The sequence below is a fragment of the Dendropsophus ebraccatus genome, chromosome 3, assembly GCF_027789765.1.
Source record: "Dendropsophus ebraccatus isolate aDenEbr1 chromosome 3, aDenEbr1.pat, whole genome shotgun sequence".
NCBI classification, from domain to species: domain Eukaryota; kingdom Metazoa; phylum Chordata; class Amphibia; order Anura; family Hylidae; genus Dendropsophus; species Dendropsophus ebraccatus.
The window spans coordinates 178,393,816-178,418,531 of NC_091456.1; the positions used below are offsets into that span (position 1 = coordinate 178,393,816).

The 24,716-nt window shown below is 43.3% G+C and overlaps 2 protein-coding genes across 4 annotated transcripts; both read left to right on the top strand.

Moving 5' to 3' along the window:
- Window positions 1-3,735: 3,735 nt before the first annotated feature.
- Window positions 3,736-6,702, top strand: IER3IP1 (immediate early response 3 interacting protein 1). Its single transcript, XM_069963226.1, has 3 exons — window positions 3,736-3,861; window positions 4,497-4,598; window positions 6,315-6,702. The coding sequence occupies exons 1-3, from the start codon at window positions 3,771-3,773 to the stop codon at window positions 6,368-6,370; spliced, it is 249 nt and encodes an 82-aa protein (XP_069819327.1). The 5' UTR covers window positions 3,736-3,770; the 3' UTR covers window positions 6,371-6,702.
- A 3,715-nt stretch (window positions 6,703-10,417) lies between these two features.
- On the top strand, window positions 10,418-24,516 carry HDHD2 (haloacid dehalogenase like hydrolase domain containing 2). Of its 3 annotated transcripts, none has more exons than XM_069963224.1 (7): window positions 10,418-10,492; window positions 13,873-13,974; window positions 15,534-15,742; window positions 17,404-17,488; window positions 21,436-21,652; window positions 23,091-23,154; window positions 24,168-24,516. In XM_069963224.1, the coding sequence occupies exons 2-7, from the start codon at window positions 13,874-13,876 to the stop codon at window positions 24,269-24,271; spliced, it is 780 nt and encodes a 259-aa protein (XP_069819325.1). In that variant the 5' UTR covers window positions 10,418-10,492; window position 13,873; the 3' UTR covers window positions 24,272-24,516. The 3 variants fall into 3 exon arrangements, with proteins under 3 accessions (XP_069819325.1, XP_069819326.1, XP_069819322.1); XM_069963225.1 differs by lacking the exon at window positions 10,418-10,492 and adding an exon at window positions 13,074-13,120; XM_069963221.1 differs by lacking the exon at window positions 10,418-10,492 and adding an exon at window positions 13,499-13,522.
- Window positions 24,517-24,716: the final 200 nt, after the last annotated feature.

Below are 24,716 nucleotides of genomic sequence, written 5' to 3' on the forward strand. Positions count from 1 at the left end.
ATCATTAGAATAAACATTACACTGGGGGAAGCTATCTGTGTCACTAGTGCTGCAGCCTCCCCTGATGTCTATATAATACATATTATCATTAGAATAAACATTACACTGGGGGAAGCTATCTGTGTCACTAGTGCTGCAGCCTCCCCTGATGTCTATACATTACATATTACCATTAGAATAGACATTATTCGGGGGGGAGCTGTCTGTGTCACTAGTGCTGCAGCCTCCCCTGATGTCTATATAATACATATTACCATTAGAATAGACATTACACTGGGGGGAGCTGTCACTGTCAGTAGTGCTGCAGCAGTCGTTATGCTACAAAGTGCTGCACCAGCTGCGCTCCTAAACAGACAGCTTCCACAAATCCAATGTCTAGTCTATGACTAATGACCATCAGAACAGATATCGGGGAGGCCCAGTGTCTGCATGCAGCGGTGATAGTGATAAGTCACTGTGCCAGGACCAGGGCCTGAGCAGCCCTGTAGTTCCCAACACAGCCACTGGTGACCGCAGAGAGACCACATTACTCCTTGCTGCTGCTGCTGTCACTCTATATATATATATATATATATATATATATATATATATATATATATATATATATATGCATTTTCTTTAATAAACTTATCTAACTTTATTAAAGATTTTTTTTTTTTATGTATATGCCAGAATACCCCTTTAAGGAGGCTGCACTTAACAAAGTATCAGTTGCTGATTATCATAGACACTATCAAGGTAGTCACTATCATCCAATAAGCTTGGCTCAGGAACATCACAGTATATGGTGATGTACTTTTTAGCAGATACCCGTATCATAGCCCAATTTTTATTTGCAATGTTAATAATTGTCAAAGTCTATGTACCCTATAAGAATAAGTCCCATCTGAGCACTGACAAACAAGGTCTGCCCGGACTCCAATGGGACCTTTAAGGCATTGTGTAAAAAAATCATGAATGTAAATTTCACCGTCAAGAAAACAATCTAAACTGGAAAATGACATCTTGAGGGAAGGGACATATTTCCCATGGGGAGGACTGGGAGGTGAGATGGCGGTGTGAGGGAATGCTGGGTAATTCATACTGCCCGGTCCACCGCACACATATGAATATATAGCGTCTCTTATATACAGGTTTCAGGCTTATTATTAGAACATTGCATGACAAATCTGGAAAGATGTCACCAACCAAAAAATACAATGTGATGGTGTCCTCTCCCTGTTGAGGGGAGGAAATAATGCACTGCCACTATTGTAGCTGGCATATAGATGCCAAGGGTATATTATGTTGTAAAGGGCCGACGTATTTTATGTAAATGAAACTTCTTCATCATGTTCTGATGGTTTCCAATAGACTTGGGGGGGAGATTTATCAAACATGGTGTAAAGTGAAACTGGCTCTGTTGCCCCTAGCAACCAATCAGATTCCACCTTTCATTCCTCACAGACTGTTTGGAAAATGAAAGGTGGAATCTGATTGGTTGCTAGGGGCAACTGAGCCTGTTTCACTTTACACCATGTTTGATAAATCTCCCCCTTGGTGTTTCAATTTTCAAGACCTCTGCTTGCTGTCATTCAATGGAAACATTCTCGCAGCCCGACATTTTTTATTTACGACCCCAAAGAAAACAAAACAGGGAAATGGAGGATAAGTGACCACTGTTGGAGACAGTGGTGGGTACAGAAATCTATGGTACTAGGGACATCTAAGTATTATGCTTTTAGATTGGTACTGTTGAAAGGAGTGTGATGGTTGGTCCGGCAATTTTAAGTAAGCCGCTGTACTATGCCTTTGGGACCAGATGTTGATGGTCTTCGGCGGCCCCTAAGGTCGGTAACCTGCGGGGGTGTTTAGGGTCACCTTGACACTTGTCACGGTAGCCTGGAGTGGTAACAGACCCACCCCACGTTGTTGGTACCACCACTGACAGAAAGGGGAAATAACCCAAGTATACGATGGTGTGTGTCTAGGTGCAGGTACTAAAGGAGCAGACCAGAGTCCTGTGCGTTTAGTAACAAATATAATACTTTACTGTATAATAGCTCAAGATGAACAGTACACGTGATGAATATAATGCAATATTAATATACTGCAATAATAATAATGCAATACTTAACACAAAACGTAGGTGCTGACAGTGAGGTAGAATCAGTGCTTAAAGTAATAGGTGCTTTGAAGAGAGAGGAGAGGAGTTGCCAGAAGAGCCCTGCCCAAAGTAGTGAATGTGCTCTGCCGGAAAAGGTGTAGATACAGAAGAGATTGGAAGTTACTCAAACTCACGGATGCCTATAGTTGCTCTGAACCGCCTTATGCCCCCTAGTTGCAGGATACCCATCCTAAGTGGGTAATACGAGCCCTAGACGTCGGTTATCTGTGTGTGTAGCAGACTTCTGAAGTTTACCAGTCGTCCTGCACTGCACAGTAGGATACGTAGACCTTGCACTGAAGCTTTGTCCTACTGGGGTCAGTTCCTCTTGCTTCAGGTGCCCTTTTTAGAGAGGTTCCTGGCGTGAGCAAGGGTTTTTCTAGGTGGCTTCTCTCCTCTAAGTAGAGCTTAGGACTGTATACCGATCTTAGGATCTAGTAGGAAAACTTTGTAATGGAGTAGTGTCCCGCACATCTGTCCGCTTGGACCTTCAACTACTAATTCCCAACTTTCTCCCACCAGAAACTAACTCCTCCTATAGGGGCTAAAACTAAACCGTCTGTAAGTGGTGGGGCTGAGTGTGTGAGTGAGAGAGAGAAAAGAGATAGGACAGAAAAGAACAAGCACCTCAGATTGGTCAGAATGTAACACATGGTACAAAACAAATAACCCTTTGACTCCTTCAGCTGTGCAACAGGTTAAACAGAACAGTACTGACACCTAGTGGGGAAAACACAATACCACATCTCCCACTCTTGTGAACCTGAGGGAGTAACTTACTAAGGTGCTATAGAAAGCACCGGTGATGGGACACTACAGGAGCATGTGAGGATGGGGCAGGTATGGGGGCATTGTTATGTTGGTTTTGTATTATTTAATTCAGTATAGGTGCGGTTCACATGTATCCTCAGGCATCTCCAGTTTTTTCCCTCTTTGTGAGGGACACCTGCAAATCCTGTACAAGGACTTGTGGGCTATTGTAAATACCTCATCCCCAATCCACAGGACAAAGGATACGTGTCACATCCCAGGCCTGGACTGACAATGTTTCAAACCGGGCAGATTACCGGTGGGTCACAAAGTATTTTGCCTGAGTGGGCTGTTGGGCTACATATTAAACTAGTGTACCTTTCATCATATATAAAAAAAAAAACTCTCCAGCTTCTTCCAGGCTTCCTCCCTGGCAGTGTGCTCCTACATCATTATGATGTCATAGAAGGTTGTGATGTCATAGATGGTTGTGACGTCACACGTCTGTAAGGCAGGGGGATAGGTATGGAAATATACAGGAGGAGGCAGATATATAGACTGTATAGCTATATACATATTGGAGGAAGTTGCTTCAATAGATGGACAGCATCTTTGATACAACAATGTATAAAGATTTTTTTCTCCCATAGGGAATCACTTATATTATATAACTTCTAAGACATTAATGTAAAAGGACACAGCACAAGAATTCAAGTATTTTAAACAGAACAGATAAACCTATAAACTTTTTCATATATAGAATTAGTCTCACTTCGCGCTTTCATGCTTTATGTCCTACTATGCGATCCGTCCCAGCTGATGCCTCCGCTCGCCACTAGTCGCCGCCACGTCACACGGGGAGTCCACCAACAAGATGGCGTTCACTCTGTATACGCTGCTGCAGGCCGCTCTGCTGTGTGTGAACGCTGTGGCTGTGCTGCATGAGGAGCGGTTCCTGAGCAAGAGTGAGAGCCCCGGGCACCGGGAGGAAGACGGGGAGGAGGCGGAGAGCCCGGGGATGGAGTATGGAGGGCGGGTATAGGGTTGGCAACCTGTGGCTACGAAGCTTCTAGAGAACTACAACTCCCAGGATGCTTTGGTGTACCGCTAGACTTGGAGCTGTAATCAGAGGCTGTAGGGCATGCTGGGAGTTGTAGTTTCAACACACCCTTGCCTTAGAGCAGTGGTTTCCAGCCTGTGGTTGCTGTGGAACTAAAACTCTCAGCATGCTCTGGCTGGAGGAGTAGTTTCACAAGGAAGCCATTGGTTATAGAAGTGATGGGGAACCTATCGCCCTCCAGCTGTTGCAAAACTACAATTCCCATCATGCCTGGACAGCCAAAGGCTGTCCAGGCATGATGAGAATTGTAGTTTTGCAACAGCTGGAGGGCCAAAGGTTCCCTATCCCAGGATTATAGGCATCAGATCAGTGCTGTCTAGCTATTGCAAAACTACAACTCCCAGCATGCCCTGACCTGTGGCCCTTTAGCTATTGGGAAACCACAACTTCTATATATCTATCTATCACCATTGGTGGCTATACCACCATCCTGTTACTGCTCCCTGGTTACTTACTCTGGTGTCTTGTGTGTCTCTGCAGTCGGCTGGGGGGCAGATCAGGGGATCGGAGGTTTCGGAGAAGAACCAGGAATCAAGTCCCAGATGATGAACCTGGTGCGCTCAGTGCGGACGGTGATGAGAGGTAGGTTCCCCCTGGAACTCCAGGATTGCTCAAGCCCTGGCCCCGTCACAGAAACATATTACTAGTGCTGCCACCAGTGGTCACGTCTGGTACTGCAGGATTGCTCAAGCCCTGGTCCCGTCAACAGAAACATATCACTAGTGCTGCTACCAGTGGCCACGTCTGGAACTGCAGGATTGCTGAAGCCCTGGTCCCGTCACAGAAACATATCACTAGTGATGAGCAAACATTGGAGAAATGGGGTCGCACACAAACACTCAGCATTCAACTCCCGGCGTCTGTACAAATTGGATGCAGGATGTGGGTCTGGAAAGCATGGATACAGCCATAGGCTGTATCCGTCTTTTCCTAGCATCCATAGGGTGGCATCCAATTACTCCAGACACCGGAAGCTGAATGCCGAGTGTTTGTGTTAGGCGGAACATGGTCATGTTCGCTCATCATTAATCACTAGCTCTGCTGAATGCAGATACTGAGCCTCCCCTGATGTCTATGTAATACACAGTGTAATAGAGCAAGCGATGACTGACAGCTACCCCCACTTGTTCTGCTACACTGTGCAGCACTAGTGAGACAGACAGCTCCCCCCAGTGTAATGTCTATTCTAATGGTAACATGTATTATATAGACATTACACTGGGGGAAGCTGTCTGTGTCACTAGTGCTGCAGCCTCCCCTAATGTCTATATTATACATGATATCCTTAAAATAGACATTGGGAGGCTGCAACACTAGTGACACTGACCACATTCCCCAGTGTAATGTCTATTCTAATGGTAACATGTATTATATAGATATTAAGGGAGGCTGCAGCACTAGTGACACAGACAGCTCCCCCCAGTGTAATGTCTATTCTAATGGTAATATATTGACATCAGGGGAGACTACAGCACTAGTGACACAGACAGCTCCCCCAGTGTAATGTTTATTCTAATGGTAACATGTATTATATAGATATCAGGGGAGGCTGCAGCACTAGTGACACAGACAGCTCCCCCCAGTGTAATGGCTATATATTACATGTTACCATTAAAATAGACATTACACTGGGGGCAGCTGTCTGTATCACTAGTGCTGCAACCTCCCCTGATGTCTATATATTACATGTTACCATTAAAATAGACATCGGGGGGAGGCTGCAGCACTAGTGACACTTACAGCTCCCCCCAGTGATATCTGTTCTAATGATAACATGTATTATATAGACATCAGGGGAGGCTGCAGCACTAGTGATACAGACAGCTTCCCCAATGCAATGTTTATTCTAATGGTAACATGTAATAGACATCAGGGGAGGGTCAGTATTTCAACAGCACTAGCAGTTTGTAACAGTGCTGCAACCAGGGTTTGATCCTATCATCTCTGTGAACAGTCAGAAAAACATTCACAGCAAGTTTTAATTGATGTCACATTACTGTAGTCGGTGTCCAATAGTTAGGAGCTGACCTCTAGGGGAGAGTTTTCTAGGCATGCTCTGTGACCTGTACAAAGAGAGGCAGGAGGAGAAGCTGTGATCATTACCTATTCTGGGTGACCTGATCTTATTTTATCTATATACTGATGTCACACTTAACTGTACTGCTGGAAAGTGATCTCTACAGAACAGGAAGTTTCACATTATTATTAGGCTTAGTGGTCAGAATGAAAACTGCAAGTTTATCTTTTAACTAGTTAGTGACTTGAAAAGTGGGTCATTGTCTAATTCTTTTTTTGCAGTTCCCCTGATAATCGTCAACTCGGTAACCATTGTGCTGCTTCTCTTATTTGGATAAAGACTTCTTTGTCGCCTCTTGGGAACACCAGCGGGACTGATGGCTCCACCACCTGGCAGTGAATAGCCCCCACCTTCCTCCGCTCCTGCACTGACACCTCTGCCAGAGATTTTCTGAGAACTGATCTGATGCATTTTTGTAAAGTCTGCCATGTGCACCTGACCTGAAGACCAAGCGTTATTGGAATATATGAGCGCTGCTCGCCGTGCCCGCCAGTTACACTGTGCATACAGTCACTGACATGTACCACACTCCTAGATGTAGGCTGGTATGGGACTTGGTAGCGGTGTCCAGATTGTAATAAATAATATGGTGACAATGACCAAATCATCTGCAAGTCTCTCGATAGCATTACTCATGGATGGCAGTGGTGTACAACCTAGGGATCCCCAGCTGTTTGCAGGGCTACAGCTCCTATCATGCAGGTAGTAGTAGTTTTGTAACAGCTGAAGATGCACAAATTGCAAAGCATCAGTCATTGGTTTCTTTTATTCAGTCATAGATACATGCAGTCGGTCTCCAACCCAGTAATCTAAAACAGAATGGCTTCCTGGCTTTGGTCTTTTTGGTTGATAGGAGTGAGTTGGGATCTGTGGTGGCTACCAGAAGTCATAAGCCACCATGTAAGTTTACTGTGATCAGGTATCAAGGCCTCAGGAAAGAAGCTCGTACCTAAAATTCTACAAGTTATAGTCTACATTAGGCTGTCATGTGCCGTCTCTTTCATTCCATGTGTGAATAGTCTGCGTACACAAGTCTACATTCCAGTCCATGGTGTAGAGACCTGAGGGATGTATGGCCTGTACCTTGTGGATAGCTTTGCCTGAGAGCACCTATAGCTTTATTTGTCTGACAATGTATGCACAAGGACCTATGAATTTGAGGGGTTGTCCAGCGGAAATTTTTTTCCCTTCAAATCAACCTATAAGTCACTATATGTCCTACAGGAAGTGTTGTTTTATTTACATTCAGACACAGTGCTCTCTGCTGACATCTCTGGCTGAGACAGGAACTGTCCAGATCAGAAGCAAATCCCCATAGAAAACCTCTCCTGCCCAGGACAGTTCCTGTCTCAGCCAGAGATGTCAGCAGAGAGCACTGTGTCTGAATGTAAATAAAACAACATTTCCTGCATGACATACAGCAGCTGATAAGTATGGGAAGATTTTTTTTTTTAATAGAAGTAAATTACAAATCTATATAACTTTCTGACACCAGTTGATTTGAAAGAAAATTTATTTAGCTGGACAACCCCTTTAAAGGGGGTTATTCAGGGTTAGAAAAGCATAGCTGCTTTCTTCCAAAAATAGCACCTCTTCTGTCCTCAGGGTGTGTGTGAGCGGCAATACCACACACAAGAGCGGTGCTGTTTCTGGAGGAAAGCTGCAATGTGATTGTAATCCTGGATAACCCATTTAAGGTACTAGGATAAAAGCTGAAGCAATACACCAACTAGCAAAGACCTTGAGAGCCCTGATAAGTCTACCATTATCTATCACTATTTCAGTATAGCGCTATGACTGGAGGGGGAACACTCACTGAGTATGGCCAATGGTGATAGTCCCTAGTGTGTAAACATATTTTAGAGTCGACGTCTCTGATACTGATGTGTCCACCATTTTAGTGTTGCTAAAGAAGAGGGAGAACTCCAGGCCTGGGAGAATTTTGGGCAGCGCTGGTGCCAGTATCCTGCAGCTCTGGTCTGAGCGGGAACCTCGGACGTAACGTGTTAGGCTCGTTCAGCCAGTCAGCAGACGTAGTGGGTTCCTGCCTCAGTCACTGACTGGCTGAGCGGGCCTAACGTCACAAGCTGCGGGGGAGAGGAGAACATGTTGCTTCTTTCATGCTCCCCAGCACTCTGCCAAAACTCACCCCAGCCCAGAGTTCTCCTTTAATCCAGACTATAGCAGCAGAACATCTTTTGTATTTTGTCCTGTTTTTATATAAAGATCACGGGGGAAATGAATTAAAAATATCTTACAAAATCCTGTCTGAAAAAATGTTATTTATGGGAAAAAAAGAGCTTCTGCAACTATCCAAATGCAATGAGTGACTGTATAGACGTAAAGGGGTCATCCAGCTCTACAAAAACATGGCCACTTTCTTCCAGAGAGAGCACCACTCTTGTCTGCAGTTCAGGTGTGGTTTGAAATTAAGCTCCATTCACTTCGATGGAACTAAGTTGAAAACCCCACCCAAACTGGAGACAAGAGCGGTGCTGTCTCTGGAAGAAAGTGGCCATGTTTTGTAGCACTGAATAACCCCTTGAAAGGGGCTTTTGAGGCAAAACAGACTAAGGGTGGGTTCACACTACGGAATTCTCATTGATAATGTCCGCGTAATTTCGCTGTCCGCGTGCCTTTCTGCCGGCTCCATGGACACCATTCTATGGGCCGGCGTATTCCGCTATCCGCCGAAAGAAGTGACATGTCACTTCTTTCGGCAGATAGCGGAATACGCTAGCCCATAGAATGGTGTCTATGGAGCCGGCGGAAAGGCGCGCGGACAGACAGCGGAATTACGCGGACATTATCCATGAGAATTCCTCAGTATGAACCCACCCTCATGGCCTATCCACAGGATGTCTCACTAGTGACTGATCAGTGGAATTCCTGTGACAATCACCTGATCGGTGGCCACACTACACAGTGAAGTGTTTCTCTCCATTCACTGTGTGGCGATGTGTAATTGCAGCTCAGCTCCTATTTACTTGAATGGGTCCTGAGCGGCAGTTACACAATCATTCACACACAAAATCTGTTTATTAGGTTAGGATGTCTATTTGTCAGCGAATTGGGGAGAGTATCAACATATGGAATTGTACTTTTTTTTGCTGAAACGAGAATCCCACTGGTATTCAAATACCAAATGATTGGGCCTGGGTTGCACTTATTTCTATTCTTATGGTACTTGCACCATGACATCTCCGGAAGAGTCCCGTATGTTGTAAGGTGAGAGGTGCGGGCTCCATGGATGGGACTTGTTTCTCCAGCACATCCAAAAGATCATCGATCAGATTAATATCTGGGGAATCTGAAGGACGAGTCACCACCTTGATCTCTCATTCCTGAACAATGTCTGCAGTGTGGCCCTTGGGGCATTATCCGCTGCCATTAGGGGGTCCCACTGCCATGAAGGGGAGGACTTGGTGTGTACAACAGTTGGGTAGGTGTCACAGTAACATCCATATGATGCCAGGACACAAGGTCTCCAGCAGAACATTGCCCATCACACTGCCCCCGCCATCTTGTCTTCTTCCCATAATGCATCCTAGTGCCTTCCCCAGGTAAGTGACGCACATGGTCGTCCACATGGTGTAACGTGATCCATCAGTGCAGACGCCTTCCTAGGGTGGGTTCACATAACTTCACACTACGGAATCCGCGCTGAAAAGTTCCGGCTGACTCCACATCTCATACCAGCTTGCGGTGGCACGCATCTCTGCCCGTGCCATACACAACATTTTATAGCCGGGCAGATTTCGCCATCCGCTGAAAGAATTGCGTCAATTGTTTTGGCGGATGGTGGAATCGGCCTGACCATAGAATGGTGTCAATAGTACGAGCGGTGGAATCCGCCGGAACTTCTCTGTGCGGATTCCATAGTGTGAACCTACCCTTAGACAGTTTTAGTGATGCACAGGGTTTAGCAGCTACACAGCCCCATATATATATATATATATATATATATATATATATATATATATATATATATATATATATATACATACATACAAGCTGTAATGTTCCTTGTGCTCTGACACCTTTCTATCCCACCCAGGCACTGTCACAATAATTGACGTTAATGTTATTGCCAAGTGTAACTACAATACCCAGAATACCCTGCCAAACATCAGGAAATTAAAGATCTACACTTTCACAGCACTGGTTGCTGAATCTCTATGCGTTCCAGCGCTGTAGCACATAGCTATAATAACGGGAGTGAGGCGTGGAACGCACGATTTTAACTTCCTGTATGCAGGACCAGGGACCTTTTTAAATTAGCGCGTCCTGAGTATTGCCTGACTGAAGGGTATTGTGATCTAACACTACAATTGAGCCGGCTTCATTGAGGACACCTATAAACTGTCAGCACAAGGACTACATTGCTGCTGGTTAGGAGGTAAGGCTTATCTTATATATAGCTCCTGCTTTAGCACTGTGATTTGCTAGTTTATAACATGTACCTATATTTCTTCATATGTGTCCAGTGCATTCAGTATTTGCATCAAAAAGAGTTATAGCAAGAGATATGCAAGCAAAATGCAACTAATACAGAGCTATGAGTTCACAGCATGCTGAGACTTGTAGTCCTGACACCTTGTAGAACCCATAGGGTGCAGGAAGCATCCACTGCCTGAAAGGATTGGGTAACCAGGGCATGTATGACATGCACAGGCCCCCTGGTAACACCCCCAGTACTGTATATGATAGTGATAATGATGCTTAGGGGAAGGATCACACGTATATAATCCACTGACCTCAGTGGTTCTGCAAAACTGAAGGATTGGCCGTTGAACCATTGAAGTCGATGGGATAATGTAGGTGTCAGCGCCCATTATTTTACAACGAACACTAAGGCTACATTCACACACTCCTTTTTTGTGAACCGTATATTACGTCTGCAATTTTGCGTCCGTAATCTGCCAGAATGCATCTGTAATGTGTCCGCATTTTTATTTATTTTTTTGGGAGTGAATCTGATTGCAAAAAAAAGAAGGAAACAGATCTGTAATTTGTGGACATTATCGCCGCAACATCCGCAAATTATCGACCATAGACCTCAATTGGTTAATTCATGCCGCAATTATGGTCCTTACTAGGGCTTCTTAGCATTTTTTTGCAGAACAGGTTACGGCCAAATCACGGATCCTTTAACTGTACCTGTGGTTGTAAAAAAAAACTTTAGATATAAGTTTTGATCTCTGAGTGTTCAGAGCGGAGAGGGGATCGTGCTGCTGCGTGTCCGCTCCCTGCTCTGTTTGACAGTCGGGCTCCATAAACTTACACTATGAATGCGACTCATCATGTAAAATAACGGCCATCATTTGCCGTTAAATGGCGGCCAGCCACTAAATTTCAACAGTGTGTGAACTTAGCCTTTCTGTGTTTTCAATCCCCTCCTGGTTTGGGTTGAATAATACTAACCGAAATACTGAGCAAAAATACTTTGTGTGAACATAGTCTTATACTGTTGTATTTCTTTACGGTGATTTTTTTTTGTAAAATGATATGGTTCTGCAGCAGTTACAAGATTTGCAGCAAAAAAAAAACAAAAACTTTTTCCAAATTGGGAAAATGATGCATGAAAAAAAGTAATGTGTTCCTAGAATGCAGCAACATCAACCAGACACCCCAGGTGGATGGTAGACATTATGCAGTGAGTTGATCATGGCCTTGGTCTCAGTTAAAGGCAATGCAATCTTCATCTCGAAGTTGTAATCGATGTCTTGCTGATAAGTGTGAATATTATGTGTGCTTGTCATGACGGCCGATGGCTCATAGCTGGTGCTCAAGGACATAGATAATAACTCAGATAAGATAATGGCAGGAATCTCACTGCAGAATGTTTCCTACTTGGACAACAATGGGATATAAATAGCGTTCTAGAACAGATGTAGCAATGTAGCAGCCATTCCTCCATCCTGTCTATGCACAGGTACACTCAGGATGGCTGAGCGTGCATGTATTCTCAAAAGGTGAATAAGCTACTGCCAAAACAAAAGAATAGGGTAGTCGGCAGAAAAAGAGCACTGGGTCCATCTAGTCTGCCCCTTTAAGGCCCTATTCCACGGAACAATTATCGTCCGTATTCGGCCGATACCCGTGGAATAGAGTGCAACAATCAGCCGACATTGTTCATGTCGGCTGATCGTTGCAGTCGCTTGTTTCTCAACATGTTGAAAAACAAGCGACTGATATAGCAGCGATCTGCTGCCGTTGCTCCGTTGAATAGGAGCGTCGGCAGCAGACGCTGCTGTATCCTATGGGCTGCCCGGACGATCAGCAATCACCCAGGCAGCCGCCCCTCCCGCACTCACCCGCGGGGAACGAGGAGCAAACGAGCGTTGAGCGCTCGTTTGCTCCTCTAGACGACCGGTGTAATAGGCCCTTAAGTATTTCTCTTCTTACTATGTTAGGATAGATATATATGTTTATCCCAGGCAGGTTACATTCTGTTATTGTAGATTTACCTACCACATCTTCTGGAAGTTTGTTCCAAGCATCTACTACTCTGTCAGTAAAGTAATATTATATCATGTTGCTTCTGATCTTTACCCCAGCTATCCTCTCACTTTGTCCTCGTGTTCTTGAGTTCAGATTTTTTTTTCTTCTAAAAATACTTCCCTCCTGATCCTGAACCTTATTTAGACCTTTAACATATACCGGCACCGTGTTGTAGAGGTACTCATGCCGTGCACGGTTCGGGGGTGTGGCCTGTTTCCCAGTGCCGGTATTTAGAGGAAAAACGACTTTTATCAATGCAGGGCGGGCAGTCAAACTGGCGCGGCCTAGTGCCTGTGGCGCCTCTCTCCCTGCCACCATCCAGCCCAGGGGCGTGGTGAAAGTGAAGTGAGAGAGGCGCCGCAAGCCTAGGGCACTGATGCTCTAGGCCGCGCCAGTTTGACTGCTCGTCACGCTGCATTGATAAGTTGTTTTTCTAAATACATTTGGAGACAGCCGACCCCCGAAACGGGCATGGCGTGGGTACATCTACAACACGGTGCTTGCCATTTGGGGGCGGCAAGGTGTCAGTACAGAGTTGCTTTAAAGGCTATGATCATATCCCTCCTTTCTATTCTTTCCTCCAGACTATACAGATTTAAAACATATTGCAGTGTATTAACAACATTTTGTCATGTTATACTGGTCGCAAGTAGGGATCCATAGTGTTCAGGAAGTATTCAGTATATCCTGACCACAGTCCGTAATGCATCCGATCTGGAAATGTACTCACTGCCAGGCTTGGGCCTACAACTGGGAAAAGCCCTGCCGTTGCCTAGCAACGCTTCCGGAATTATGAACAGCTCTAGATATGTCTCCTTTGCTGTCTGTAATTCCGGACAGAAATAGTCTCATATTTCCACCTCATTTCTATGGGACGGACACCCTTCAGTAACTACACAGAAAGGTGTCCCATAGGAATGAATGGGTCAGGAAAATATCTGTTTTTACTGATCAGGAAACGCATAAGGCCTTACACATTAATTCAGATTTTTTATGTCTTGGTGTCACCAGTGTATGACTGGTTCATATATTTGGGCAATATATGGCACTTTATTTAGTACCATAAAGCATGGTTATTAGGCCTACATAACCACTATGGCAAAAACACACGTGGACGGACATATGTTTTCCTTTTATGTTGCAGGACTCTAGCATGATGGTCTACTGTAATTTTGAGTCATGCTAAATACTAGTTTACGTATGGTATGATGAGTGTACTCTAAGGAAATTCAGTAAAGATTGTAAGGTTTAATCCTGTTCCTTACTCTTTTGCAGAATGGCCGCTCGGCGAGCCCTTAAGGCCGTGTTGGTGGATCTCAGTGGCACCCTCCATGTTGAAGACACTGCTATACCTGGGGCTCAGGAGGCTCTGAAGAGGTAAGGGCCGCCATATGTCTAAAGGTACCTACACAATTGTGTGAGCTTCTTGTTCATAGTGCATGGTGGGAGCTTAAATGAGAAGAGGCAGATTGTGATCCCGCTGTATAGAGCTCTAGTGACATCACATCTGGAATACTGTGTCCAGTTCTGGAGACCTTATCTACAAAAAGATATTGATCAAATAGGACGGGTCCAAAGATGGGTTACAAAATCTTGGAGGGTGTGAAGCATAAAACATATCAGGAAAGACTTCTAAATCTAAATCTGTATAGTCTGTAGGAAAGAAGAGAAAGGGGGGGACATGATCAAAACCTTTATGTATGTTACAGGACTAAATAAGGGCCATATTACATGGCCCGATATCCTGGTTAAGTGAGCACCAATCTGTTAGATCGGTGCTTGCCTATTGAGCTTATTATATGGCTTGATTATCATGCAGCTCTTGCTTTAAAGGTGTAAAATAATAAAGATGTACTTACCTGTCCAGGCTCCCCCAGTCTCCTCCAGCCATGTTTGTGGGATTATCCTGGTCACCTCAGCCGCTTCCAGCAATTCCGAATCAGTCTCTGAAGTGACAGGCCGCTCAGCCAATCACTGGCTGAGATGGTAGAGCACCTCGGCCAGTGATTGGCTGAGAGACCTGTCACTGCAGAGATTGGTTCTGAAGTGCTGGAGGTAGCTGTGTTGACCGGGGGAATGTGGGCAGGTAAGCATACATCTTTATTACTTTCCTTTCCCTCGCATCAGCTGTTGGCTGCACATTACACGAAGTGATGCATGGCTGGCGATCAATGGTTTTTAAACATGTTAAAAGACAACAATCATCCATTGTTCGTTGCCTTTATTACACAGAGAGATATCTGCCTGAATCGGTCTGATTCTGCAAATAATCGCTCCATGTAATAGGGCCCTAGGGTTCAGGATGTAAGAAACTGAACACAAGAACAAAGAGGACACACTGAGGTTATTGGGGGGAAGTGTTAGAAACAACACAAGAAAATATTACTCTACTGAAAGAGTAGTAGATGGTTGGAACAAACTTCCAGCAGAGGTGGTTAGTAATTCTACAGTAAGTGATTATAAACCTGCTTGGGATAAACATATACTGTATATTTGTTACTCCATATGCCACATAGATTTACATTACATTCATTATGTTAAAGAAGACCCTGTCCCCAAATCCATGGAGAGTGGCCACATATGAATCATGACAGTGGTTTGTTTTTGGGGTTTTTTGTCTTTAAATGGGCACTGTCAATTTAAAAAACACATTTGCTATGTCTTTAGAGACATATCAAAAGTTTTGGTCAGTCTAAGTGAAAGTTTTCAGACCCCAAGCAATCAATAGAACAAAATGGGAGATGCATCCGCAAAAATGAGAAAAATGGGGCTGGATTCTTCCAAAAACAGCAACACTGTCCGCAGGTTGTTTGTAGTATTGCAACTTTGCTAACCTAATCCTGTGCAATCGCTTTAAAGGAAACTCTTTAGAGATCAAACAAACTGGGTTGTGTACAGATGTTGCGGAGTGACTCACTTTGTGTTCCTTGCTTCAGATTGCGCGATGCTCCTGTTACCATACGGTTTGTCACCAATACCACCAAAGAGTGTAAGAGGACACTGCTAGAGAGGCTGAGGGGGCTGCAGTTTGATATCAGTGAAGACGAGCTCTTCACCTCTCTGACTGCTGCAAGGAACCTGCTGGAGCAGAAAGATGTCCGCCCCATGCTGCTGGTTGACCATAGCGCTCTGCCGGATTTTGATGGTAATGTACTATTCATAATTCTGGAAGCACAAAAAATCTCAAATTAGTCCCAATCACACTTCGGCTGTCCAGGCATGATGGAAGCTGTAGTTTTGAGGAGCTGCAGGTTGTGCACCACTGTTCTACATAAAGCTTATTCAAATTTTGGCGATGAATCAGCCTTTGCAGGATGGCATCTTTTTATAAATTTCAACCATAAGGCTGAGTTCACACAGAGTATAACTGTCTGGAATCCTGCCAGCCTCCGTGTCATGCTGGCAGTCTATAGGAGGCTTGCGTGCCTCCTTTTTTCTCCCCTTTCTGTTTGGAAGAATTGACATGTCAATTCTTCAGCGAGAGAGAGGAGGCGCGCAAGCCTCCCATAGACTACCAGTATGACACGGAGGCAAGTCGGATTCCGCTCAGAATTTCCACCTGTTTTCCTCAGTTTCCTCAGTTCTCCCTATGTCAATTCTTTGAGTGGAAAATGGAACTGTGGCGGAATGTTTTGCCTGTAAATTTTGTGGTAATCCTATTGCACACTATGGGATATTGCTGTGTACATATTATACGGGCATAATTTCAAGCGGAATATGCATAAAATTAAAGGGCATCTGTCACTAGGTTTGTGCCACTTTAAACGAGGGCAGCATAAACTAGTGACAGAAATACTGAATAGATCGGTGTATTACTTACATCATTCTGGTCAGTCGTTCTTCTAATATGCAGGAGAATAGGATTTTAACCACATCTTTCCCCCCACCAGCTGCTGATTGACAGGTGACTGCCTATACACAGCATGGACAGATAACTGCTAGTCAGCAGCTGATGGGCAGATTTTTCTGCTTCTCATGAATATCCAGGACTAATGAGCTCATGCACATAATAGAGAGGACTACTTATTGCCCATGTTATTCAGGAGGATATCTCTGGATCAGCTGCACAGAACAATGTAAGTGATACATCATCCTGTTCAGCTTCGCCATCACTAGTTTATGATACCCTGAGATAGGACAGCAGAAACCTACTGACATAGCGGATTCCACTTAAAAATTCCTTGCCTATTCCTCAGTGTGAACATACCCTTGTGCTTGTCAGCCATTTCTTTAAAGAAAAAAAAACTGGACACACCATACTATGTTCTGCTCTAAGGCCAGGAAGGCCATTACTATGAGTTGGATGAATAGTCGTTCTCCATCAATTGAGCAATGGGAAAATATAGTTAGAATGTTTTTCCTATGTGAAAAAGTTGTATTAAAAAATTTGAAAACCCTGTTGCAAGACCCCCAAAAAGCCCTCAGGAACTAACCCCAGACCCTCGCGGCGCGGCCCCCATTAATACTCCTCAATCGATATATGTACTATGAAGAGTCTATATAATGTTAAATGTTTTTTTTTTTTTTTTTATTCAAATAAAAAGAAATTCAGTTGAGAGTCAGAAGGAAAAAAGGTTAGGGAAAGTTTGCGGCATCCGTCCCAGCCAGTAATGTAATGGCCGCCGTACGGATATAATGGAACAGAGGACAGGTATTTTAATACCGGGGCGAGAATTAAAGGTTTTTGCATTGATGAGAATTTTCTCCTTGGGCTTTGTATTGAAGCATGACTAAATTATAGACGCGACGTACAATTCAATTATGGCAGAGTCTTCCGGCTGTGACCTCTCTTTTCTCCGCTGGTAGGAATCGCCACCGACAGTCCCAACGCGGTGCTGATAGGATTAGCTCCAGAACACTTCAACTACCAAAGCATGAATCAGGCCTTCAGGTGAGTCCTGGCCTGATTGCGTTTTATGGCTCGTGTAATTGGCTGGTTACTTCTTAACAGACGGATTAATCCTTCCTGCTCCGGAGGGACTCGCTAACGTACGGAAAGCAGCTCCATCCGCGCCGCGGCTTTAATAAGGAACACACATAAAGACGTGCGCGGCCGTGCCCCAATTATCTGTCAGCTGTGCAGACATTTTCCTTCAATTTTTTTTATTTAAAGGGGACAGATGTAGCAGAGTTGGGTTTGTCATGGAGTTGTTTTAAGCGGTCAGGTACGACTTGGGTTATATGGTAACGTTCATTTGAAACTGCACAACGCCTTATTGATTTACGGGGACGGTTAAGGCCTTAAAGGAGTTTTAGAGAAAAAAATGCTATTTTCTTCCAGAAACAGCTCCACCCCTTTCTTCTTGTGTGCAGTATTACAATTCAGCTCCAGGATTAGGAAAAACAGTTACTTTCTTGCAAAAACAGCGCCACCCCTGTGCTCAGGTTGTGTGGGGTATTACAGTTCAGCTTCATTCACTTTAAAGGGGTTATCCAGGATTAGCAAAAACACAGCTACTTTTTAGCAAGAACAGCGCCACCCCTGTCCTCAGGTTGTATGTGGTATTACACTTTAGCTCCAACTTAACTGGCTTAAACTAAGAACAAGAGAGCTGCAGTTCCTGGAAGAATGCGGCCATGTTTATATGGTCCATGGTAATAACTAGCTGATAGAATGGGAATCTGACCGCTAGAACCAACTATTTATTTACTTTAAAGGGATTATCCAGGATTAGAAAAATCACAGCTACTTTCTTGCAAGAACAGCACCACTCTGGTTGTGTGGTGTATTACAGTTCAGCTCCGTTCACTTTAAAGGGGTTATCCAGGGTTAGAAACAACAGTTACTTTCTTGCAAAAATAGACACACCCTTGTCCTCTGGTTGTGTGCAGTATTGGGGTATGTTCACACGGAGTAAAATAGGCAGAATTCCGCCTGCCTCAGTGTGTCATAGCATCTCTATGGGAGTGCACACACTCTCCCATAGAGATGCTATGACACACTGAGGCAGGTGGAGAGTTCCGCCACGGAATTCCGCCCATTTTACTCAGTGTGAACATATCCTTAAAGTTCAGCTCTATTTACTTTAAAGGGATTATCCAGGATTAGAAAAAATACAGCTACTTTCTTGCAAGAATAGCGCCACCCCTGTCCTCAGGTTGTGTGGGATATTAGGATATTACACTTTAGCTCCAACTTAAAGGCCTTAAACTGATAACAAGAGCAGTGCTGTTTCTGGAAGAAAGCGGCCATGTTTTTTTTAAGGTCCATGGTGATAACTAGCTGATAGATAGGAAGTCTAGAACCAAAAAAATACACACAAAATTGCAAAAAAAAAAAAAGTTTGAGAATATTTATGAGCCTCAAAATACCCCGTGTGAACTGAGCCTAAGGATGTATTCACACTTGGCGGAAATTTTAGCGAGAGATCGGTTCCATTCATCTTAGATGTTCTGGCAGCAGATATATTTACATGAATGGGACAGTTGCACAAATTTCTGCCATGTGTGACCGCCCCCTGACGGTGCAGCTTCCCCGCATATGTCCGATATATGACATCCGGCTGCGGCAGTAAAATATTGCAGGGACCAGAATGTGGAACAAATCAATCAGTGTGAACAGGGCCCGAGGCAATTACTGCATACAAGAGCGTCGCTGAATAGAAAATGAAGCACTCGGTGTCGGAGCTATTTTCAGCCTTGGTGACCGGATGATTTTTAGCTGTTTTCACAATTCCTGATCTAACCTAGAAGTATGAAGATAGGGAAAAGTCTTATTAATTTTTTTTAATAGACTATTATAAAAGTTTTGTCTCCTTTAATATTCTCCAGCTTTATTTTTTACCATTTTTAGACACATTTCTTTATAGATTTTGTTTTGTATTCTTGTATACATTTTTGTTTTATATTTTAATATATATTTAATATTCCTTTTATTTTTCATCCTTATTTTCTTCATTATATTTTGCCTATTTATATATTTTAATGTTTTAATTTTAAGTCCATTTTTTTTCTTATTCCTTATTTTTATTTGCTTGTGTTTGAGTTTATTATTTTATTTATTATTAATATTTATTTTATTTATTTATTTTTACTTCTTCTTAAAGGGGTACTTCGGCAAAAATCTTTTTCTATCAAATCAACTGGTTTCAAAAAGTTATATAGATTTGTAATTTACTTCTATTTACAAATCTCAAGACTTCCACTACTTATCAGCTGCTGTATGTCCTGCAGAAAGTGGTGTATTCTTTCCAGTGTGACACAGTGCTCTCTGCTGCCACCTCTGTCCATGTCAAAAACTGTCCAGAGCAGCAGCAAAGCCCCATAGAAAACGTCTCCTGCTCTGGACAGTTCCTGACATGGACAGAGGTGGCAGCAGAGATCACTGTGTCAGACTGGAAAGAATACACCACTTCCTGCAGGACATACAGAAGTTGATAAGTACTGGAAGACTGGAAATTTTTAAATAGAAGTAAATTACAAATCAATATAACTTTCCAAAACCAGTTAATATGAAAAGAAAATATTTTTGCTGGAGTACCCCTTTAATTTTTATTTACTTTAATACTCTCATTTTTCATATTTTTACTTTTTTTTTTTTTTTTTTACAAGTTTTCACAAAAATTGAAAAGTGAAATCCTTTTCTGTTGTCACGGCTATAACACTTTCTTCCATGCATCCGTATAGTGAGGGAGGTCAGCTGGGTGCAGGGCAGGGACGTTGGGCCGGTCTATCTAATCTCATAGCGGCTCTTATCTTATCACCCCCATCATCGGCAGGTGATATAAAGCCGTGTTTCAGATTACATTGCTGTGTTCTATAACTTATATGTTGCTTTATTTACATAATTTTCCTTCTCAGTTATAATATGCTGAGGGCAGGGTAAGCCACAGTCTTACCCAGGTCATTGGTCTTACTGCCATTTGCCTGTGTAATAACCTGCGCACCACTGATCCAGTCCTTCCCAGAAAGATGCCACCTTCCTTAGGCTCCCATAGGAGCCTCTTGCTCTGTCTATGCTTATACATAACATTTTCTGAAAGAAATTCATGGTTTTACATGTCAGTTTTTTTAATGTATTTTTCTACCATTGAAGTCAGTGGAGGTTTTAGGAGTTACTGGCCCTTAAAGGTGTACTTTGGCATTTTTTGTTTGTCTTTTTCCTTTTTAATCTGCTGGTTTCAAAAAGTCATATAGATTTGTAATTTACTTCTATTAAAAAAATTAGTCTTCCAGTACTTATCAGCTGCTTAATGTCCTGCAGAAAGTGGTGTATTCTCTCCAGTCTGACACAGTGCTCTCTGCTGTCACCTCTGTCCATGTCAGGAACCGTCCAAAGCAGTAGCAAATCCCCATAGAAAACCTCTCCTGCTCTGAACAGTTCCTGTCATGGACAGAGGTAGCAGCAGAGAGCAGACTGGAAAAAATACTCCACTTCCTGCAGGACAAACAGCAGCTGATAAGTACTAGAAGTACTTTCAATCCTCACAGACTTCTTAAAGGTGTACTCCAGTGCAGTTGTTAGTCTCATCATGGTCAGCAACATATAAAAAGTTATGTTTGAGCGGTATACCCCTTTAAGGGTTGCTATCTGCTTTGAGAAGTAACACTAAAGCAAAGTGGATGAGAGTCTGGGCTTAGAAGTTATACTTTAATTTATCTATGCCTTAAAGGGGTACTCTGAAGGGGAATAAATGTTTTAAGTCAATTGGTGTTGGAAAGTTATCCAAATTTGTATTTTACTTCTATTTAAAAATCTCAAGTCTTCCAGTACTTATCAGCTGCTGTATGTCCTGCAGGAAGTGGTGTAGTCTTTCCAGTCTGACACAGTGCTCTCTATTGCTATCTCTGTCCATGTCAGGGACTGTCCCTTTAACCATCTCCATCATCTCTTTCCAGACTGGTGCTGGATGGCGCTCCCATCATAGCCATACACAAGGCCAGGTATTACAAGAAGAAAGACGGCTTATCGCTGGGTCCTGGACCATTTGTTACAGCTTTGGAATATGCAACAGATACAAAGGCCACCGTGGTGGGAAAACCTGAGAAGACCTTCTTCCTGGAGGCCCTGAGGAGCACAGGCTGCTGCCCGGAGGAGGCCGTCATGATAGGGGATGTAAGTGATAGAACTTAAAGGGTTTTTTCAGGCTTATTTTAATGGCCTATACTCATGGCAGGCCATCATTATCTGGTGGGGGTCCTACACCCAGCACCAAACTGTTCACCAGAACTACATTGCCTGTATACACAGAGGCAGCTCCATACATTGTATAGTGGCCATGCAGGGTTACTGCAGCTTAGCTCCCATTTTCTTTAAAAGGAGTACTCCAGCGAAAATCGTTTTCTTTCAAATCAACTGGTTTCAGAAAGTTATATAGATTTGTAATTTACTTCTATTAAAAAATATCAAGTCTTCCCATACTTATCAGCTGCTGTATGTCCTGCAGGAAGTGGTGTATTCTTTCCAGTCTGACACAGTGCTCTCTGCTGCCACCTCTGTCCATGTCAGGAACTGTCCAGAGCAGCAGCAAATCCCCATAGAAAACCTCTCCTGATCTGGACAGTTCCTGAGTAGCACATTATGATATCCCGAGTCTGGGATCACACTGTGTATTTGCTTATATTTCCCGTCTGTGATATCAGATGGTAGAAACTGATGCTGCTGTATGACATATAGCACAATCCACTTCAAATGACTGCTACACTGTGTGTTTATCCTCATAGAAATAGGCAGCCCATGGTTGAGTTTCTTCTCTGATGTGAGATAATGTACCGGGTGAAGAGGTGCAGTAGACTGTCCTGCAGTCCTATGTAAAACTCCCGGTAAAACATTATTATTGGGGGTTAGGGCCCATTTACACAGAAAGATTATCCAAAGCCAGGAACAGACTATAAACAGAGATCAGGTCATAAAGGAAAGCCTGAGATTTCTCCTCTTTTCAAATCCATTCCTGGCTTTGGCTTCAAATCTTTCTGTCTAAATGGACCCTTATCTAAAGGGTCCATTTACACAGAAAGATTATCTGACAGATTATCTGCCAAAGATTTAAAAGCCAAAACCAGGAATGGATTTAAAAGAGGAGAAATCTCAGGCTTTCCTTTATGACCTGATCTCTGTTTATAGTCTGTCCCTGGTTTTGGCTTCAAATCTTTGGCAGAAAATTTGTCAGATAATCTTTCTGTGTAAATGGACCCTAACTAACATAGACACGGATGTAGCAAATACTGGATTTGATTTTCAGAGCATTCCAAATGTAGCAGTGCCCCCTTGTGGTCTCACCTGGGAATAGCATCATAGCCTGGCCATCAGATTGTGGTACACAAGCTCCTTTTGAATCAGAGCCAAGTTATGTGGTATACAGCGGTTTATCTCCATCTTGGTGGGGGCTCCAGGTCTACATGGCAAGGGCATGAGGATGCAGCTCACTACTCACATGGGATCACCACAATCACATGTCCATCTCCACTACTGGGCTTTTAGTGGTTTCCCATCCTGGCCCCTATAGACATAATGTACATATTTATATAGGAGGATTGGTTTTCTTTCCATACAGGACTGCCGGGATGACGTCGGAGGAGCACAGGACACGGGCATGTTGGGAATTCTAGTAAAAACTGGTACGTATCTATTAGGTGACTACTTTTTTTTTTTTTAAAGTTTCACTGTCGTGTACATTTTTTTTTGCAGAAATCAATAGTACAGGTGATTTTAAGAAACTTTGTAATTGGGTTTATTAGCCGTAAAATGCATTATTATCATGGAAAAGCAGTCTTCATGGTTTTCTTTTGGAGAGGGGAGGGGTGGGGGCAGATGAGGCACCAAAACAGGACAACAAAGAGTTAATATACAGCTACATGACCGGGCTATCTCCTCTGAAGTCAGAACTGACCTCTGAATACCGGCTTTCAAACAGGTCCCGCTGTGTAATCCTTTATTCTCTGCTGGCAACTAATCTCCCTCCTGGAGACCTGGGGAAAGGCCTTTTGAATGCAGATAATGGTATATTTGCCAAATAAACCCTATTACAAAGTTTCTTAAAATCATCTGTACTATTGATTTCTGCAAAATAAATTTTTATATATATATATATATATATATATATATATATATATGACAGTGACACTTTAAGCCTGATCAAAATCTAGATCTTTTCCCATCAGGGTCTCAGTTTGATCCCATACTTCAGCTGTTGCAAAATTATAATTCCCATCATGCCTGGACAGCCAAGAATTGTAGTTTTGCAACAGCTGGAGGGGTGCATATTTTGATACCACTGACCTAGGTATCACCTATGCTTTACACTGTGACTATTTAGATTGTGCATAAGCCAAAGCTTAGCATTAAGGGTTATCCAGGCTTTCTTTCAGGAACAGCCCCTCCTTTATCCTCAGTTTGGGTGTGGGTTTTGCAGCTGGAGTTGTAATACCACACACAACCTGAGGGCAGGGGTGGCGCTGTTTTTACAAGAAAGTAGCTGTTTTTTTTTCCAATCCTGGATAACTCCTTTTAAACCAGATTTCCCTTAGATTAGAGAAGGAGTATAAACTGCACCCATGGAAGGAGCTGGGTTGGATGATGTAGTTTTTTTTCTTCTTTTTTTTTTACCTTGTTTGTTTTCTGTCCTAAACAGGAAAGTACAGGATAGGCGATGAGGCCAAAATCAACCCGGCGCCTCATCTGACCTGTGACAGCTTCCCTCAGGCTGTGGATCACATACTGAAGAATCTGCTGTGACTGTGGAAGAGAGTCCCAGAACTAACATGGAGTCCTAGTAGGAAAAAGGTCACATTGATGACTTATAGTGAGGAGGAGAAGGACTGCATGGACTGGATGTAAAAAAATAACTTCCCAGCGCTCCGAGACATCATGTACAGAAGAACCCGTGTGATGTCCTCACAATGTGTAGGGGAAGAGGTCACCGATTTCCCTCATATTTAGATACCACAACCCCTATTAAAGGAACACTTTATAAAAACGAATACGCTCTGTTATGCCTAGTGTCGTGCCTGAGTGGGTGGAGGATGACAAACACACCAAAGAGAGAATTTCTTTGTCATGCACCTGTCAGTATTTCTTTAAGGGTAGCTTCACATGTACCGTATAGCAGTGGATTTTCTGCTGCGGATCCGCAGCAGATTCTACAGTGCGGATCTGATGCTGTATTCATTTATTTAGTCAA

Bases quoted from the DNA above. Each gene is read 5' to 3' on its own strand.
- IER3IP1 (XM_069963226.1), top strand. From the start codon at position 3,771: ATGGCGTTCACTCTGTATACGCTGCTGCAGGCCGCTCTGCTGTGTGTG. The intron at 3,862-4,496 runs GTGAGAGCCCCG...GTGTCTCTGCAG, and splicing joins GGAGCGGTTCCTGAGCAAGA to TCGGCTGGGGGGCAGATCAG. The intron at 4,599-6,314 runs GTAGGTTCCCCC...CTTTTTTTGCAG, and splicing joins AGTGCGGACGGTGATGAGAG to TTCCCCTGATAATCGTCAAC.
- HDHD2 (XM_069963221.1), top strand. The intron at 13,975-15,533 runs GTAAGGGCCGCC...TCCTTGCTTCAG, and splicing joins GCTCAGGAGGCTCTGAAGAG to ATTGCGCGATGCTCCTGTTA. The intron at 15,743-17,403 runs GTAATGTACTAT...CTCCGCTGGTAG, and splicing joins CGCTCTGCCGGATTTTGATG to GAATCGCCACCGACAGTCCC.